Here is a 16613-nt window from a genome sequence, read left to right as displayed (position 1 = left end):
GCGGGCTAGGTTCAATGGCGCATCAACAGGATGTTCACACCGAACTGGAGGTGCAGGCAATGATCAGATTTCTATGGGCTAAAAAGCTCAATTGCACAGACATTCATCGTGAAATCACGGTTGTATATGGTGAGCATGCAATTTCCCACCCAGGTATTGTAAAGCAGTGTAAGCAATTTGATGCCGGTCACACGGATCTCAAGGATGAAAATCGTAAAGGCAGGCCTGCAACATCCAGTACCTTGCAAATGTTGACTGTGTGGATGGGATCATTAGAGAGAATCAACACATAACACTACAGGAAATTACCAGCATGATGAACATTTCGTATGGCAGCGTCTTCTTCCTCCAACATAAAATATCACTCACAGCTCAATCTTATCTTCCACAGATAATATAACATCACTGCACAGCTACAAATGGGAAAGGAGCCACTACTTTGAACCCAATGCCACTCAAATTTTATGGATGTCACAGGGCAACATGATTCAATTTTAACATAAAGCAACAAGATTCAACACACAGCAGAGCTGAATATACATATTTTAGCCTAATTCTACCCATACGTCTGGCACTCTTTTTTAAACTTGGAAAGAGTTTTATTCTACGTATATACAAGACAAAATCTTTTTACATACAACGTGACAATTTCACAAGCAAATCATATCATTCAAGCTCCAGAAACAGCAACCAAGTGTATAACTATGTAAATAAGACTTGAACACAGAAGTCAACTGATGAACTGAACAACACGCAAGACACGAACGTTCATGTGTATGAAGTGTTCCTACATATACTGTATTTATCTTATATACATATAAGTTAGTTTTAAGTAGAAATGTGTTTTATAAACTAATTCTAAGATCTACAGCATATCATTATAGACACACAATTGCATTGTTGCACATAGTGACATACACGCCAGTTCCAGTTTCGACTTGCCCCATTTGGATGTGACCAAATGTTTATTATCATATGGCATTCCCTAGACAATGTAATCTTAACCATAGCTTCACAATATAGATGTGAATGTATTGTTCAGCTGAAGATGACCCTATGTACAGGGTCGAAACCGGTACTGTAGCATAATAAGTGCAATAAATAAGTATTGATAGGTGGAAATCCTTTCCTATTTCTAATTGTGTAGTTCGTCAATAAGGAGATAAAGATTATAGATTACGAATCAACTCGGCTTCGTATTGTCATCTTTGAACCGGTTGTTTAAGGCAATTAAAGAGAAGCAGTGGGGAAAATTGAGCACTGGTGTGATTTTGTTGCACAATAACGTAACACCTCACAAGGTCTGCCAAATGTCCGAACTGCTGCAGCGATTCAAGTGGGAATATGGCAAATCCTCCATACAGTCAAGACTTAGCGCCATGCGAATATCATGTTTTCGGTAAGCTGAAAAAGGATCCCGGTGGACGACAATTCTGAAACTATAAGGAAGTTAAAACAGCTGTCTTCAGCTGGTTACATAGTGCGTAGGTGATTTCTACGCATCTGGAATCGAAAAGTTTGTTTATAGGCTCTTGGGGACTATGTGGAAAAGTGAACTTACATTGTATGATGTCATAGCCGTGTTGCCTATGTGTAGGTGGTTACATAAATGGCCATAACTTGGAAGTGCAAGTTACTTTTTGATTTGCCCTCATACTACTTTAAAATGTAATTAGAGTGATTTTGATATTGGACTGCTTGAATTCAAAAGTGATGTTGAATGTTAAAATGTGGCTTAGTGAGATGTGCATATTGTTCTCTTCCACTTTGCTCTAACCATTTCACTGAAATCCCACATATATAGCAGCTCTAGCAGCTCAATAGAACAATGTGTTTTATGTATTGTAATTACTTTATGAAGGTTTGCGATGCTGTTTATGGAAAATGTAACGATATACTCATGGCACTGAATTTTGTGCGTGTGTTTTTCCTCATAACATGTTACCTTACATTACCTAAATTCCTCTCTTAGGACTTGAATAGATGATTATTCAGATGCCACTTGAGGTAGAACGCACTGCTTTGCATGGTAAGATTAGGATCGCTGTTATTGTGACAAACTATCCATATTCTAAGCATATTTTTATGCACTCTAGATAAATTTGGCAGCAAATTGGTATCGCACCCATTACAGAGAAAATGTGAGAAAAGAAACTCTGATGGTATGGCTATGCTCCACATGCAGTACAAATAGTCATAATCTGAGAGAAAAGTCAACTACCACCTCATGGAATCTATAGCACCATTTTCTCGTTACGATAGGAAGACCAGTCCACGACAAACATCCATGTAACTTGCCGATTGTTTCACAGTCGGTTTATTGCCAGACTGTGTCTTTCAAAACACTTGAAGTAATTCCAAAATCAGAAAGATTTATTGCATTCCAGACTTATGCAGTTGTTAAATATTAATCACAGGGTTACATTCAGGGGAATCATTCTACATTAATTATTAATGATTTGCCTACTTATGTGCTGCTGAATACCATCCTTTATAAAGCCAATTTTCACTTACTCAATGACTCTAGGATGCTTGCTTGAATGAAAATGAAAAAAATGAATAGTTGAGTTTATAACAGTAAGCTAACAGTTAAATAATTACTGAGAAAAAGAGGAAGCTGTATAATGTACCACTCAAAGACATGTTTATTAGCAGTGAATTGCAAGGCAATTTGGATGCAGTGAAGGTATGTCACTGGCATACTTGCTGAAAAAAAAAAAAAAAAAAAAGAACGTCACTTCATCTAAAGTTGAAGATATCGATGGCCTAGAATGAATAACTCGTATCTCACAAAGTTCTTCCTATCCACTATTTCCCTTAAGACTGGTTACGCCTCCCAACCACACATGAATATGCAGTCCATCAAAACAATGTTCGTTGTGTTCTTTTTCCCTATGCCGATGTGTGGAGGAAAATGAACCTTACCATATCATACTATAGGAAAGAATGTTTGCGTGACGCATTTACTAACTCCTAGAGTATAATTTTTATAAGGTTTATTTTCCTTTAATCATAAGCATAGAAACATAAACCCAACGAACGTTGTTCTGATGGACTGCATATCCAAATGCGGCTGGAAGGCGTGGCCAGTCTTAAGGGAAATAATGGGTAGGAAGAACTTTGTGAGATACGAGGTATTCAATCTAGGCCATCGATATACTGAACAACAGTATGTCCAGTCACACTGCATGGAGCTGACACAAATTTCATGCCAATAGAGATGCGAATGCTCCATTGGTCGATGGGTATCTCCTTAATGAACCACATCAAAAATGACACAATTTGGCAGCAAATGAGTATTGCAACATATACAGAGGAATTGTGAGAAAAGATGATGGTACGGCCATGCTCCACATGCAGCACCTGGCAAAGTCACCAACCTCGCCTTTTACTTTCATGTAATTGGTGACCACCCACCTGAACTGCCATAAACAGCTGGTAAGATATTGTAAAAGTAGACATGAGGGACACTGGGTTGAAGACAAGCGATGCCCATAACCGTGCAAAATTGAAAGAATGGCTCCACACCTGTGGGTTAATGCTAAGAAGAAGGAGAAGAAGAAGACATGCTTACACCATAAAAGCTAATAGCCTTGATATGTCCAACCAGAGAAACAGTCAAACCATCAACTTTTATAAATGATACAACATGGCGTAATATTAAAAAATACAATACCAATAATATGGATCAGAGGACTCGTAAATTCCACTATTATTCCTTGATGTTAATCAAACTTTTCCCATAAAAAGGCAAGAATTTTTCCAATACTCGCTTTGATCTAGATCTTGATAACTGTACACAAAGTTAGTGTCGAAACTTCATTCAGAAATGAAGAAAAACACGAAAGAAGTTTGGTAGACCTATCTTTAATTGCCTGTTATTTAAAAATATCATTATGTTTTTAGTTTTGAGTATACACCCACAACCCATAGAAATTGAAGTTTAGTTTTTTTTTAAATGATCTGCAGAAATTTCAACCACGTGAAACTGAGGCATTAACAGCAACATGCATATTGGAAATCTACTGGACTGAAGTACAGTAGAAGATCAAACCAATTCCTCCACTTGTATAGGTACTTGAACGTTGTCTCTTTCTTGGGAACATCTACTGGATTATAAACAGGAATGCAATTAAAATAAATGACAGTCAACTAGATTTTGGTGTGAACAGAAAATGATCTTGATATCAAACAGTCTGTTCCTAAGTCAAACATCCATAGATTCTGTGCATTCATTACTCTGCTTTAAAGGCTAGTGCCCAACAGGTGAATGGATAATCATGAGTTTGATTTCCAACACTATCTTCTTCCTTGACATGTGCATCAAGCATGGCATTCATTTAACCTTGTAAGGACATCGGAAGAGCTGACCACACACAGTCCACCTCCAAAGAAAGTAGCCATCAGTTAATCACCCAAGACTAGATTCTGAAAAGTTTGGGCTTTAATTTTGTAGATACAGTACAGTATTTCACTATAGATCTGACCAAATTATTAAACTAACATATAAGGCAAAATTTTATGTGACTGTCAATACTGTGGTCATATCCTGGAATCTCCAATATTATCATGGGGACATAACTTTAACATTAAAAACTCACATGTGCTAGTCAGAATTCTAACCATGGCCAGCTTTGTGAGAAGCCAGAAATGATATCACTTGATTATCACATCCCCTTAATAAATGATTTCAGACATTTAACTTTGTAAAAAATGTGCTTTAAAAATTCTGAACTTAATGTTATTCTTTTGTTAATAGAGAAAGAAATGAGGGTATTTTAAAGCTTGAATTTCTCATGAACGCAATGTGTGTGTGTGTGATCCTCTCTAACAACTCTTCATTTCCAGGAGGATAACATACATTTCTTTGGTAGCATCCAAGTAACATTCAATATTATCTCAATTTTACAACACTGTGCTAGGTCCCTACCCATCCTCAGATACTGGGGTACTTGTGCTAGTAATACAATTTTGAAGTTTTTCATAAAAACTGGAATTCTTCTTAATTAAAAAATTGCATTGCTCGTACTTTTTAAATGAAAAATAACGTGGATTACAAAGAATTGTTCAGAAGCTAGAAATACTGCATCCGTGAACAGAATAAAATACTGAAGATCAACAATGTGCACACAAAGAATCACTTCCATGTAGTTTTCTAAAATAATGATGATGATAATAATAATAATAATAATAATAATAATAATAATAATAATAATAATAATAACAACAACAACAATAATAATGGTTATCCACAGGGATCTGTCTTCGCTCCTCTTCTATTCAATGTTTATATATCTGATCTACCACCAAGCAGATCTCGCAAGTTAACCTTTGTTGATAACTTGACTCTTGCAACACACATCTGCACACCGAGACAGCTGAGAACATCTTGTCAAATAATTTGAAAGAAATTGAATCCTATTTCAAGAATTCAAGGCTTCAACCAAGCAAGACCAAGACAAAATCATCTTTCTTCCACCTGAATAACAAAATTATAGGCATCCAACCAAGAGTTACATCCATGTAGGTGCTACATTAGCTCATGAACACTCATACACAGAAAATTCATTAAAGATATAGGCCCTAGTGATCTATAAAAGAAATAGAACATGTAACTAGAAACTGTTCATATGGAAACATTTATTTTCTAAGTTTTAAGTTCAGTTCCTAAAGCTACAAAGAGTCATGCCATGATTCTTTGTGTGATAACAGACTGATTAAATTTACTGATATCAATCAACAAACATTCTAGTTCTCTTATGATCATGAAAATGTTATCCCTAGTAAATTGAAAAGATAATTATAACAGAATTTCCCCATATGCAAGTAATGATGTGAGAAATATTTCTCAGTTCTTGGGGAATCAATAAAATATCAGTCGTTTCCTAGTCATTATAAAAATAAGATGTTTGTTTCCTAGTCATTATAAGAATAGGATGTCTGGAAATTTACAAAGTGTTTATTTTTGAAATTAGTGTCATATACATTCACTGTTGTAAGTTACATGTACTTTCCACCTACATTCCTCTTCAATTTTTGTCAGGGTAAGCTTTTCCCCCAACAAGGGGAAGGTTAAAAAATAAAATAAACCATATAGTTGCAGCAGGAGGGTTGATTAAACTTCTTTTTCTTCCAGTTTGTCAAAAGTTAATTTGCAAAAGATGTGTTGGGATTTTCTACAATTAAAATGGGAGGGGTAGCTTGATCACTTAGTTATTCGACCTCTAAACCTCGCAGCCTAAATCCAGGATCTGAAGAAGTGTGTGGTGATTTTAAAAATGTATCCAGTGAAAACATGGTAGAATCTATTACTTCAGAATTAACTGGGATAAGGGGCAGGAATTGACTTTTAAACACATTATTAATTGAGGACTTCAACTATGGTTATTTGACTTAGGAAGAACAGACTCTAGGTGAATGGGAGAATGTACACTTAGCCTGCAAGGATCAACATTGTGTCACATATAAAATACAACATTTATATAACCAACATATTAATAACATGTATAAATCCAAAAATCTCTTCAAGTTATGAAGCTCATAAGCTAAAATCCCATCTCCTTATACACACTAGTCTACAAATGCTCACTAAGCAAATCAAATTATCTTAGTAAATGGAGAGAGTTTGTACCTAAGGATGCTTAAGGATCTTTGTTATTAATGTACTATATCCCTGTTCTTACTCAACTTACAAAACTTGTGATTTTCTAAATTATTATTTCAATCAAAGATGCTGAAGGAAACAATTTTTATATCCCAAGTTCATGAACACAAACTTTAAACCACAATATATTAGTCTTCTGGCTCCATGCAGTATACATTGCACACTCAAAAAAAAGAGTTAAAATCCCAACATTTCAAAGATAACCATGCCCTGAGTCATCAGCTGTATTTCCTTCTGTGAAAGGAGAGCATTAATCATGTGAAATGCTGGCATTTTATATATTGTAGCATTTTACCTGACAATGAACCAAAAGACTTGTACTGTGCAATTCTTTGGCCTGTGGATGCCTTAATCCAAATTTTATCAACTTTGATTACTTTTCTTCCTTGTATTCTACAATAATGATTTCACATACAGCAGAAGATATATTACCACAAAATATCCAGAACTGCAATAAATAAAATTTCAGCAATGTCACATTGGGGTATCAATTTCCTATGAAATACAAATAGCATCTTGATTCTGATCAAAAAATGTCTTACATCCCTCCACATCCAAAACAAACTCTAGTCTCCTGTTAGCTTCTGTTTAAAGTCAAAGAGACTGACTGAAGCCAAACTCAGGAGAATTCAACTGTCTCCATTATTATTTACATGAAACATGTAACATTACATGGGACCAAATCCACAACCAATCAAATGTGCCATGCATGGTTTGCCAACAAGTTATTTCCAGTTAGTTGAGGAACATTCCAGTTACAGCTATCATTGGCTCAAAACTAAAATACAATTATTGGTACTATGTTTCTGGTTATATTTTTTATTTTTTTGGATGTTTCCTGCTATATGCTTTGCATAAATTAATTTATTCTTGTACTGGGCTCTCATTTCTAGATTCCAGTTTATAATCAGGAGAAAGTACAGTATTTATCTAAACAGAAGAATAGTTGTAGAAGTTAACAGGTGCAGTGGGAAATTTCACTCAAATAGGTTTTTGGTGTACAATGGAAGAACTGTGCAAAAAATAAATAAACTTAATATTTTGAATTCCATGAGGAAACAGTGTAACATCAATAGACACTATAATATATATCTAATTAGGAGCTCTGACATCGAGTCGGCCACATATTAAACATAGACTCTTCAAGTCTACCACACTGAATGTAGCTGCAGTATCCGCTATGCAGGCAAAACGAAGAGAGTAATTTCTACCAGATCAAAGAACATAACCATCACATCAAGAACCAAAACACAAAAATTTCATCTGTAGCTAAGCAATCGTCCAAACCACAAAATTTCAATTGATAAAATTAGTTGGAATCATGAAATAAAATTCCAAGAGGCTATAGAAATAAAGAAATACTCAAACAACATGAATTTAAAGGAAGGCTACAAAATCAGCCAATCTTGGATTTTGGTACACAAATTACCAATAAGTCAGATCATGGAAAGGAGGAACCCTCCAAGTAACTGAACAGTAACAGAATTTGCCCATATGACTGCTGAGTGAGAGATGCATTTCAGATTTTCCAAAAATGACCTTGTAGTTTCCAGGAGCCTGGGGGTGGAGAGAAGATATAAGGCGAGGTACAGAGACTGCCTACATAGTTGATTTTAGCTGCCTGGGGAGACTTTTACCTTGGACTGAGTAGGAGTATATCAGTTGCCTTGATAAAGAATAATGTATCTGAAATGTTGGTAACCTGTACATAAGATAACAACACAGTCTAATAGTAATAAAAAGTGATATTGATGCTCTCAAGGACACCACATTAACTTTACAAAGAATTTTCGAGAATAGGCCCTGTAACAAGCATGGATGCCCACAATTCTGATGAATCTGGAAAGCGGAAATGAGCTTGTTAAAATGTGAGAAGAAATAGAGTTGGAAGAACTGGGGTTCATGAGTGGAGATTCCATCTATGAGGACAGCTGTGTGTCAAATGTAGAGTTTGTCTATGTCCTTTGTGTTTTCCTGTTTATCCTTGTTATGCCTTTCTGATGCACCCTCTGCCCACACTAGCCCTTTTGTTAGTTCATATCCTCATTTCCAGTTTCCTGTCTTTGATAATTTATACAGATAGATTCTAATCTGATGAGAAAACTTGAAGCAGCATCCCAACTCAGTCTCATGAATAGTGTAACTCAAGTGGAACATGACATGATAAAGTTTAGGAGAGGGCAGCATAGAAATAAAAAGTATTATTAACCCTCTTGCACTCAGCGCGCCGTTATATTGATGTGTAAGGTTACAGTGAGAACGCTCATGGTGCCGATATATCGGTTCTGCCATATTTAACTGTTGTGGTCATTTGCGGAGCTGCTAGATGGTAACAGATGATCCTGATGGAGTAACTTAAACCATTAGTTTTCATTTCATTCAACAGGTCGATCCATCAGTCCTACGAAATACTTTTTTATTTTTTGACAAATGACGTCTTTTATGATGGTTTGAAGCAGACACTGCGAGAATCTGCTTTTCCTTGGCCTATGAATTTGTTTATTTGGTTTTGATATAAGTCTATCCTGTTTTGTTGATATTTTATGTGTTCACAGTGATTCCTCAAACTATAATTACAGTATATCTTTTATTATTCCTTTCCTATATATGCTTGCATCAATTTTTCTTTCAATGCAGTCTTCAAAATTAAATGATTCAAGCTTAAATGATTCTGAAATAATTGTATATTTAGATGCTTTAGACTGTGATTTTGACTCTATAACTGAAAGTGATCCCGATGATATGGGAAGTGACACCTGTACTCTTGAAGATACCCCTACAGTCTACAACTGCTCACAGCATATCTGACACTGAAGAAGATGAGATGGAGGAAAATGATGGGTAAACTATAATAGGGTCTACGAGAGTTGAGTTTAGTGTTCAGCCCTAGCAGTGAGAAAAACGTGGCTAACACTGCTCGAAAATGGTCAGTTTCCACGGTAACAGCCCCAATAATGGTAAATTTTAAGGATGCTATCAACGCGTGGTGTAGCTTGGTTTGGCTTCACTTGCTCACATTCACTTTTGTGATACCATTTGATGTCCTACTATGAAGGTAATCCCAAAAATAAGGTCTCCTATTTTTTTTATAAATACATAGACCTGTTGATTTCTACAGTGGTTTACATCATTTTACAGCTTGAACATTTAGCTATTTTTCTATATAATCACCATTTCGGTCGATGCATTTTTGTAGACGCTGTGACAGTTTTTGTATGCCCATGTCATACCAGCTAACCGCCATGCTGTTCAGGAACGTGTAAGCGGCGCTTCGGGAAACCTCGGGAACAAAAGTGCAGAGATCATCCAGGGTGATCCGCCGATCTTCACGCACGATTTGCTCAACCTTCACGACTGTCTCGACAGAAATTGACGGTGTCCTGCTCCTTTGTTCATTCGTCGTGAATTTCAGTCCGACTGGCTGCAAACTCTCTACACCACTTATGGACATTTTTGACATCCATGCATGACTTATCATACACTTCCGTCAATTGGCGATAGATTTCAATCGGTTCAGTACCTTTGGCGTTCAAAAACCGAATAACTGCGCGCACTTCGCACTTGGAGGTAACATCCAACAGGAGCTCCATTCTCAACAGCTGCCAAGCCAAGACTGAATGGCTCTGTATTTATAAAAAAATAGGAGACCTTATTTTTGGGATTACCCTCGTATGTTAAGTTTTATTGCTTCACGTGTTTGTTTTCCGAATATTATTTTTGTTGTTGTTAGTTAATCAGTGGCTAGTTTACAATTTTCCAAGTTTTATTCTTCAAGCGTACCATTATCAATTAGCATTAAATAATACAAATAGTGGGCAGTGTCCTATTTTGATTTATAAGTTAACTTCCTTACGACTGGCTGCTGGATATAAATTTTGCCCTGACTTCTTTTCCAAAATTCTTATTATGTTACATTTATGCCCTGAAAGCAATTTTTATATGTTGTGCATTTGTTGATGTAATTATCAGCAGTTGAAAACTGTTTTATTGAAAATGAGATGTTACATTTATCAGCAATGCCGTGTTCCGTCTTAAATGCTGAAATTATTAGCACGAGCTTATTAACGGATCAAAGTTTATTAATTCCGTTTTGCTTACAGGTTTTATTAAACACTCAGCCTGTACTAACTTCTTCAGTGGCACACCCGATAAACTGTCCTGTGGTGCGCACTTGCCCATAATGTAACCACCCAAGAAATTCTCATTTCTTGGATATTGTAATCTCTGTGGAAATTTTTTTCCAGCATTCTCAACAGATGGCAGAGTGTTTCCAGCTGCATTCATGAAATATTTGGCCTAAAACATGTCTTATCCCCTCTCTTTTACCCGCAGTCTCTGGCCAGCTGACAAGGTAAACAGAAATGGCAAGCGCAAAATGAAAGAAATGTTTGTTTGAAAATAAAATTAGGGACTGCTTTGAAGATTAAGATAATCACCACCACTGCCATCTCTAAGTGATATTAGTATTTTCTGCTAGTAGTGGTAATGATTCAAATAATTGTTCGGATGATGGTCTTGTTGGTATTTCTAGTGAAAGTGAGGAAGATGTTACATTGGACGCAATGGTGATGGTAGGAGATGTAGAACATAACTTAGTGTGGGGAGAAAATGTTAGCCTGGAAATACAGCACAATCTAAGATAATTCCATTTACTGGAAATCCTAGTGTAACAGTTGAATTATTACCAGAGGTGAGTGAGATTGACTGTTTCAAATTATTTCTAACAGATGATGATGTAAGTTGGTAGTGATGAAAACCAAGTCTTATGCTAAAAAGTCATAGAAGACTTGTAAATAGATCTCTGCATACAATGGCATGATTTTGCAAAGAAACCACCTCTTGTGAAATTTGGCAGTTTATTGTGTTAGTTTTGTTAATGCGAATGATTCAAAAGCCGGAGATAAATGTACTGGTTTATTGGTTAAAAGACAGTACTCACAAAATACCAATAAAACACAAAATGACATGTAAACAAGTTTAAAGAAATTGTAAAGTAGTTTTTGATAACTCATCATCGTCATCATTTCCCTTTATCCAGCTGTAGCCGGGTAGGGGCAAATATAGTTCCTCTACACTTTCTTCGGCAGGGGATGCCCTAACATTTTCCAAGGCATCATATCTGCTTTATCCATATAGGCTATTATTACGATGGGTTCGCTACACTCAAAGGCATTTTATACCTACTGCCAGGTTCAAAATTAGGCCGCCCCTAAAATGGAGTCAGACGCCTTTTGTAGCCACTCCTCTGGAGTACAGACTCTACAGGTTTGCCCTTTCCGCCATCTCCACCGTACCGAAGTCCACCTTCTCCGCCGTAGATGCTGTTGAGGTCTTCACTCGTAACCCTGAGCTGGGACCCATACCAGATGTTACACACTGGGTGAGTGTGCTCTGGGACTCATACAGACAGGGGCGCCACTCCCTCGGTAGGGCTGCCTCCGAAAAAGGTCCCTACCTGCTAACTATTAATGATTATATGACTGTGTTAGCATCATTTCTCTTAATAACTGCCAATAATCCCTTGCTTGCTACAAATATTGTATAATATTTCCTCTGAAAAACCTCACCTTTCTAGTATACAAGCTCTGTAAGAACCCACTACTAAAGGGGTTAAAGGATGATAACTCTGGCAACACAGTGCACATCGTAGTTACGGCCTTCGCCGCTCAAATGTCAGACTCCAACTCTCACAAGCAAAAGCATATGTGTCATACTAATATTAAATTATTCAGCATTGAGTGACTTTTTCCTTCGGGTTTAACAATCAAGATGTCAGGCTAAATAATGTGTGATATTTCTTTAACTGCAAACAAATTTTAATTTTTTAAAATGCATTCTTCAAAATTTAGTCATTTTTCCATGCTTCCTACAATAATATGTCATATTTTTATGTATAATTCAGAATTTTTTCATTTGAATATATGTTAAATTGGTAATGTGTTGAAGTTTTTATATTCCAATTGCAAATCCCCAAAAATAGTCCGAGCTCCTTCAGGCAGACCCCTGCAGATAGGCTAAGTGCAAGAGGGTTAAAATCTTCATTATGTGCTGTTCATGATTCTTCATTCAGGGATGGCTTGCCTATCAATTCTCTCCACCAAACATGTGAAACTATCTAAAATAAAGTGATGGCTTTCATAGAGGAACTGCAATAAAGGCTCTAGCACAAAGAGCAAGAAACAAGAACATTTGCTCAGTGTACAACTAAGGTTGAGCACAAAAAAGAACTGGCCGCAAGACTGATTTAGTCAGCAAAGAAATCATGAAGAATGTCACTGTCCAAATGTGACATGCTGCACACCTAGAGCTTCTAATTGCCAGTATTACTGTACATAGCTATTGCAGATAAGTCTCAAGTTTTGAACCACCTGCCTTACTTTTCCAGTTTCTAGCCTACTTTAACAGACTGAATGTAGTATGGTACATAAAATGTCACAGAAAACTGCAGGATGTTTCAAAAGGTACTTTACAACTTCAAAATCATGTAACTTGACTTTTAATTGAAATGGGGAAGAAACTTGATTTGTAATAATCACCAATTCAAAGAGGTTTGTTCAGGTCACTTTTAAAAATTCAGAATCAGATACTGAACCAATTCCTCTACTCCAGGTAACAGGAGCATAATTTGAACAAATTGGCATCTACAATGAATAACGTGCAGTGTGTGAGACATGGCTCACTGAAACCAAATAAGATCCTCAGGTGCAGAGAAGCTTTAGAATACAAAATACCAAGCCACCACTTTCTTGGCCATTCACACACCACAAGAGTTTTGTACACTCTGTTTATGACATAACTCCATAAAATGGAGTGGGGTAATGTCAGGAGATCTAGGAGGTCTGAGAAGTGAGCAGTCTCTTCCAAACCAACGCACTGGAAATGGCACAAGGATGGATGAGAAGGTGGTGGCTTCTTGTAACATGTTCAGAAGTTTCACTTGAAGTGAGTATCCTATTTGGTTTCAGTGAACCATGACACACACTGAACCTTTACTGTTGTAGATGTCATTTTGTTCAAAATATGCTCTTATCACATGGAATAGAGAAATCCATTATCCTATCTGAAATTTAAAAATGGAGAGAATAAAGCTTTTTGAGTTGATTATTCATATAAATAAAGTTTCTTTAACTCTATGCCCATTACAAGTAGAGTTACACGATGTTCAAGTTGTAAAGAACCATTTGGAACATTCTGTACTTTTTATTTTTAAGGAAAATATGAATAGATCATCACCAACACTACAAAAATTAAAAGATCTGGCCACTGCAATCCAGAAGTTGAGTGCCCAATGGTCTCATGCAAGTCAAGATGCACTCAAAATATGGTATTTAGCATTGATTTTAAAAACAATTTTCATTTAGAACCTCTGTGACTTTAAACTAAGCTACTAGGTCATCCACTAGATCTACTCTGAAACTCCCACCAGTACACTCAGTGACCAAACAAGGGAGAGACCAGCAAAGCTGCAACAAGCTAGCCAGACAGCAATTGAAAAAAAAAAAAAAAGTCATCTTGCATAGTAAGAAACAGACAATTTCTTCTGCCAAGTACTAATCTGAGTCTCTTCCCAGTTTGGATGCCATTACAAAAACTGTCAACGAAACTGTTCTAAACATAAGGTCGACGTATAAACAGTGAACAATAAAACAACATTCATTATATCCTATGTCTTCTGTCTACTCTGAATAAAAGTGTCATCTTTCCTTACTACAGTTATCGCCCAGCTAGCTCATTCACTGGGAATCACACTGGAAGTTGGGGAGCTTTCTGATTATAGTTCAAGCCAATATCAATATCACCAAGAAGTCCACAAGTATAACTGTCTCCTGAACATTGAACTTCTTATATGATATTGATACTGCTAACATGTAAACAGCCTACCTTAAGCTCATTGAATGGGATGTGGCACAACAAGACCCTAAGAGGAACATGCCACAAAGCAAGGAAAAAACAAACAAACAAGAACAGAGATGGTTCGACAAGACTACAGAAAGCTACGTGGGCAGCAATAGAACAACTGCCATGACTGATGTTTACCAGTTACAGCACAGAAAGGTATTTACAGAGAAACGAAAAACTATTAAAAAATATATCAACCAGACGTTGGAAATAAACCTTCAAATTAATATTTTGATAATAACACAAAAATACTCCAAGAATATTCTCAACAAGGTCAATATTTTGACAAATATTATCACTTCAATAAAAAAGGTATACAATAACCTTAACAAAAAATAAACAGATAGAAATATAACTGACAACTTGTCATTAAAGAAAAGCATACAAACAAATAAACAACCATCAGCAGTAAAATCAGTCATGCTAGTTGATATGCTGTGAAAGTCATAGCAAAACAGAGAACAAGCCCCATTTTACCTGAGAGGATGGAGCCTAGGTTGCAGAACAAAATGAAACAAGATGTCAGAGTAAAAAGGAATTGCCAGCTTCTTATTAAAACAACTCCTACCTTAGTCTCGGTCTTCAATTTGCAGTAATTACTTATTTTTAATACACACAAAAATTTTCCAGGGTTCCCCATAAAATGGATCAGAATGACTTCAACATAATTTCTTACTAATCACCTTAAATTAAAACGTCTACATAAACGACATATACATTTTAAGAGATATGTCGACAGTGGTCTTATTCTTGTTCATGCTAAGAAAAAGAAAGACATCCGAGTGAACATAATGCACTCGCAAGGTAGATAAAATCTAGCAGGATATAGTTTATCAATTACAGCACATAACTTCTAAGAAAGTCAAAACTCATGAAATAGTTCAGCATGCTTTCTGAAAGTCAAATCTGCAGATTTGGTTTGTAAGAAATCATCTCCAGGGAACCCTAGGAATTGAAATAAAGCAACTTAAGGATATGTGCAACTGTATGAACGCATAACGTGTGAAAATACATATATTTTTATGTAACAAACATGTTCTTGTGAACTAGGCATTAGCAGTGCTAGGAAAAAATACACAGCCAAAAAAGTTAAATATACTGAGCAAGAATTAAGTTACAGATAATAGGAAACAGAAGTGTAATAAAAGATAGCAAAGAAAGATTGAAGTAAAACACGACCAAAGCAAGCGGCCAGGTTGAGGGACTTGCGATTGTGAAGACAGATATGTCAATAAGGTGAGAGAAAATGTGCTGCATCTTCAATTAAGAAGCATTAGTTGGGTAAGATGAATATATATATTCATTCAAACTTAGAATTACAGAAGTATCAGAATTAAAATAATTTAATTCATCACTACTTTACATGTCCAAAAAGAACTGAATAGCTATGACAGTAGACTTACCAGGCCTGCGGCTTAAAAGTCCATATCCTTATGATAATTATAATTCATCCCAAAACATTTATACCAATGTAATCCATTCCTGACTATTTGTCCCTATGTGTTTGTTTGAGAGTTCCCTTAGCACAAAGTACAAAAAGCTAGAGGAGAAAGAAATGGTGAGAACTTGATTATTTTCTTGATACTATTTTGCAAAATTTCTAAAGTTCTGAAAGAAAGATTGGTATTGAGACAAAGCAAAATTTCTCTGTTGTTCTTATACTTATCATATCAACTGATAACAAGCTCGATCCTGCAATCCAATTCTGTATATTTTCTTTGTTGGAGAGGCACAGCTTTCCAATCAAACAATCTGATGGAATATTTTGAATCCTCACTCTGCAATTTCTTGATAATTCATACAAGGAAGGGTGTAACTTCTCCACTAAAAAATTTAGTGTCTCGTGCCACCCATCAACTGACTTTATGGTCCTGGGTAAATGTCCTATAACTCGTGCATAGCAATTCCATACCTCCATAGGATGTACCATTTCAGAGGTAAAGAAGTGCAAGCCGTGTTACACTCCATTATCGGGCAACAAAGACAAACTGTCGTGGTTTTGAATATGTAGCTTTCGATGAATTACCAATGCGGTACAAATTGTCAGGGA

The 16613-nt window shown here is 36.2% G+C and overlaps 1 protein-coding gene across 1 annotated transcript in view; it reads right to left on the bottom strand.

Annotated features, from left to right (window-relative positions):
* Positions 1-16613, bottom strand: part of Khc-73 (Kinesin heavy chain 73) — a 471364-nt gene that overhangs the window by 63144 nt on the left and 391607 nt on the right. The window contains exon 28 of the mRNA XM_067153111.2: positions 15041-15055. Within this exon, the coding sequence (XP_067009212.2) occupies positions 15041-15055 (15 nt within the window). The remainder of the gene's footprint in view (positions 1-15040; positions 15056-16613) is intronic.

Source organism: Anabrus simplex, chromosome 8 (genome assembly GCF_040414725.1).
Source record: "Anabrus simplex isolate iqAnaSimp1 chromosome 8, ASM4041472v1, whole genome shotgun sequence".
Classification (NCBI taxonomy): domain Eukaryota; kingdom Metazoa; phylum Arthropoda; class Insecta; order Orthoptera; family Tettigoniidae; genus Anabrus; species Anabrus simplex.
Note: the sequence above shows the minus strand (reverse complement) of the source record. Positions and strands in the feature narration are given on the sequence as shown.